The sequence below is a fragment of the Chenopodium album genome, chromosome 4 (genome assembly GCF_948465745.1).
Source record: "Chenopodium album chromosome 4, dcCheAlbu1.1, whole genome shotgun sequence".
NCBI classification, from domain to species: Eukaryota; Viridiplantae; Streptophyta; class Magnoliopsida; order Caryophyllales; family Amaranthaceae; genus Chenopodium; species Chenopodium album.
Window position 1 is genome coordinate 53,438,348 of NC_137837.1, and position 4,176 is coordinate 53,442,523.

At 38.1% G+C, this 4,176-nt stretch overlaps 1 protein-coding gene across 1 annotated transcript; it reads right to left on the minus strand.

Annotated features, from left to right (window-relative positions):
* Positions 1-250: 250 nt before the first annotated feature.
* On the minus strand, positions 251-3,558 carry LOC145627921 (uncharacterized). The gene is made up of 5 exons (XM_081680263.1): positions 3,006-3,558; positions 1,943-2,903; positions 1,156-1,411; positions 515-966; positions 251-395 (listed from the first exon to the last, which is right to left on the minus strand). The coding sequence occupies exons 1-5, from the start codon at positions 3,556-3,558 to the stop codon at positions 251-253; spliced, it is 2,367 nt and encodes a 788-aa protein (XP_081536389.1).
* Positions 3,559-4,176: the final 618 nt, after the last annotated feature.

Genomic DNA, 4,176 nt, shown 5'->3' on the forward strand with positions numbered 1-4,176 from the left:
CAATCCAATTAGCATCTTCTAAGGCTTCCTGATGATTTCGAGGTTCCAGAATGGAGAGAAATGCATTGAATGCGCAGAAGTTCCTCATTTGTGATCTGGTCTGAGTTCCTCTGCCTATATCACTGATTATTAGATCGGTGGGATGAGATCCTTGATATTTGAAAGGTTTAGGCTGGAATTCTCTTGCCGGAACTCCAATTTCAGGCGTTTCCTGTTCTACATTTCTATCTTCTTCTTCAGCTTCATGATCCTAGAGGATTTGCTCTTCATTGGTCTGAACTTCATTTGTTTGAGCTTCTTGATTGTTTTCCTGAGGATTTTCCACAATCTCTTCATTTGGATCTCTTTGCTCTTCTCTAGTTTGCTTAGGATTTTCTTCTTCTTCACCCCTGTTTCTGATCAATCCAATTTCAAAATCATTGTTATCATGTTCTTGTACATTCATAAAAGAGTTAGATTCATCAAATATGATATGAATGCTTTCTTTAACACACAAAGAATTCTTATTGTAAACTCTATAAGCTTTGCTGTTTGAGGCATAGCCAAGGAATATAGCCTCTTCACTTCTCTCATCGAACTTTCCCAAGTTCCTTTTTCCATTATTGTGAACAAAACACTTGCATCCAAAGGCTCTGAGACGAGAGATATTGGCTTCCTCCCTTTGAATAGTTCATAGGGAGTCTTGTTAGTTATGGCTCTGATGGTTACTCTGTTAATTATGTAGCATGCTGTGTTGACAGCTTCAGCCCAAAAGTTCCTTGGGAGGGAGCTTGCTATCAACATTATTCTTGCCATATCCTCCAAAGTTTGATTCTTCCTTTCAACCACTCCATTCTGTTGAGGAGTCCTAGGAGCAGAGAAATTATGGTTCATACCTTGTTCCCTGCAAAACTCATCAAATTTTGAATTTTCGAACTCTGTACCATGGTCAGATCTTAGATGGATTATTGAAAATCCACTTTTTTTCTGCACATGTTTGGCAAATGCTACAAATTCATCAAAGGTCTCATCTTTACTTGTTAGAAAAATCACCCACGTAAACCTAGAATAATCATCAACTATAACTAACACATATTTCTTGCCACTTCTACTTTGGACTCTCATGGGACCACACAAATCCATATGAATTAGTTCCAATGGCTTAGTGGTACTGACCATCCTTTTAGATCTAAAGGAGCTTCGGACATGCTTTTCTTTTACACAGGCATCATAGATTTTATCATTCAGGAACTTGATAGAGGGTAGTGCTACAACCAAGTCCTTTGACCTGAGTTTATCAATTAAAGCATAGCTAGCATGTCCAAAGCGTTTGTGCCAAAGTAGAGATTCATCTTCAATAACACTCAAGCATGTAAGGTCAACCACATAGGTATTTCCCCTTCTCGTTCCTTTCAGAATAACCTTCCCTGATCTGTTATTGAAGATATGGCATTCATCAGAAGTAAAGCTTACCGAATTTCCTCTATCACAAAATTGTGATATGCTTAGTAGATTGTGCATCAAACCCTCGACCAGGAACACATTTTCTATTGCATGGGAGGCTGACTTTCCAATTTTGCCTTTTGCAATGATTTCTCCTTTCTTGTTGTCTCCGAAAGTCACAGTTCCTCCTGGATAGGTCTCTAATGAAAGAAATTTTGATTTGTCTCCAGTCATATGCTTTGAACAACCACTATCGAGGTACCATAGGTTGTTCCACTTCACTAGGACCTGCAAGAAAACTTAAGTGTCAGTTTCAGGAACCCCGGAATCCTTGGGTTCCTTTGATGTTGATGCGATATTAGTTTTCTTTACTAATACTTGCTTAACATTTCTTTTATCATGTTCAAATTTCTTTCTATAATCTGATTGTAAATGACCTGTTTTTCCACAGAAAGTGCAAACTTTGCTACTAGGTAGGTCTACATAGTTTTTCTGTTTCCCTTTCCTTTTGGACTCATACCCAAGTCCCTCAGTTCTCTTGACTTGAGCATCCTTGATCCATTTAGGAGTAGCATTCGGATAAATCCTTCTATTCTTTCTACCCTGTAGTTCCTTTTCTAGTTTATCTTTGCCAATTTTTAAATTTTCAAGATCTAGCTTGAGTTTTTCAAAATCAGCATTGAATTTCAGCATCAAATCATTAGAGGAACTACTAGAACTAATATCAGCATTAACAAGTTTATACTGTGAAAGCTCGACATTTAACATGACATTTTCCTTTTTAACATTTTCAAGCATTTCAGACATAAGAAGATATTTGTCATGTAGTTCTCCAAATCTGGTTTGAATGTCATTTCTTGCTATTTCCAGCCAAGCACTATGATCTTTCCAGATGTGTAGAACCTTTTGACATTCGTTCCTTTGCATGTATTCATCACTCAGATTAATTTCCATTTCAACAATAAGATCAATTAAAGCATCCTTGGATATAGATCTAAGTTTAGCATTATCAAAGTTACTTTCACTTACCTCCTTTTCCAGTTCCTTGAGGTATGCACGCATGTCATCTGACTTCACCATTAAAAAGAGATTGGCAGTTTCCTCTTCAGGTTGATCTTCATCTTCCTCACTTTCAGAGTCTCCCCAAGCAGCAATCATTGCTTTCTTGACATTGGTTTTAGAGAAAGGAGTCTTGTATTTCTCTTTTCCTTGTTCTTTGAACTTACCTTTCCCCTTCTCAATATCCCATTGAGGACAGTCTCTGATGAAGTGGTCAGTTGACCCACACTTGTGACATCCATAGTTTGGTTTGGAGTTAGAATACTTCTTTTGAAAATTTCTGGAGTTCCGTCCGTTCCGGTTGAACATCCTCTTGAATCTCCTGACTAGCATTGCTGCTTCTTCTTCATCCACTTCTGATTCCTCCTGGTCAGCTTTCAGTGCCAGCCCTTTGTTCTTGATTCCTTCACTGTTACTGGTTCCTAGATGAAGCTCATGTGTCATGAGGGAACCAGCAAGTTGTTCAATGTTGAACGTTGTGAAGTCCTTTGTTTCCTGAAGGGCTGTCACCTTAGCTCTCCAACGCTCGTCTTGAGGAAGACTTCTTAGCACCTTTCTAACCTGCTCATCAGTAGAAATTTTTCTACCAAGAGAAACTAGTTCATTAATTATGTTAGTGAATCTAGTAAGCATTTCCTGGATAGACTCTTTGGGTTGCATCTCAAAACGTTCATACTTAGACATGAGTAAATCGATTTTAGAACGTTTTACTTCATTATTTCCTTCATGAGTTACTTGAAGGAGATCCCAAATTTCCTTTGCGTTCTTGCACCCCATAACACGATTGTGTTCATGTGGTCCAAGTCCACAATGAAGCAGTTTTATAGCCATTGCATTGATTTCCATTTTATCAAAGTCTTCTTTCTCATTTTTAGACATTGGTTTAGGAATTACCTCATTTTGAGCATTGGTTTTGGTTACCTTGAAGTCTCCTACTTCGATTACTCTCCTGACCTGATAATTCTCTGCTTTGATGAAGATCTCCATTCTGTTCTTCCAATAGGTATAAAATTTCCCATTGAACATAGGAGGTCGTTGCGTAGAGTACCCTACTTCAAGCTTTTCATGAGTATTCATCTTGTGCCAAGATTCTCCTCTTGAGGGTGTCCTGATTTCGAGAGGGTTAGGCTCTAATACCAATTGTTGCTTTAGAGGAATACTACAAGAGGGGGGGGGTGAATTGTAGTTTAATAGAATTGAGCTAACTTTTTGCGGAATTGAAAAATACTAAGCTACAGGAATTCAAAGTGAACACAGAGAGAATTTACGTGGAAAACCTCTTGCCCCTAACAAGAGGAAAAACCACGACCACTTGGGATTTTAGGAAAGATTCTCCACTATAACAGGGCAAACAACCTATTACAAGCTAAAGAATCAATCTTCAAGTTCCTCTATGAACTTGAAGTTCCCAGCATCAAGTCCCACTACCTGCTACTCTTCTTTCTCTTTCTCTTCTAACTTCTCTTAGAGTTCACTCAAACTCCCAATTCCCAAATTACAAATCAATGATAAACTCTAGTGAAAGTAATTAAGAAAAACACTTAAGTGGAATGCGACTCTTGACTCGTTTATGAACAGGAAAGAAAGATAAAAGTATTGAGCAAGGTGAAGTTATCCAGAAAATAACTTTGATATTTATAGGAAAATATTTCTTGGAGAAAACGCCACACTTTCCACTACTCACACCACCACTGC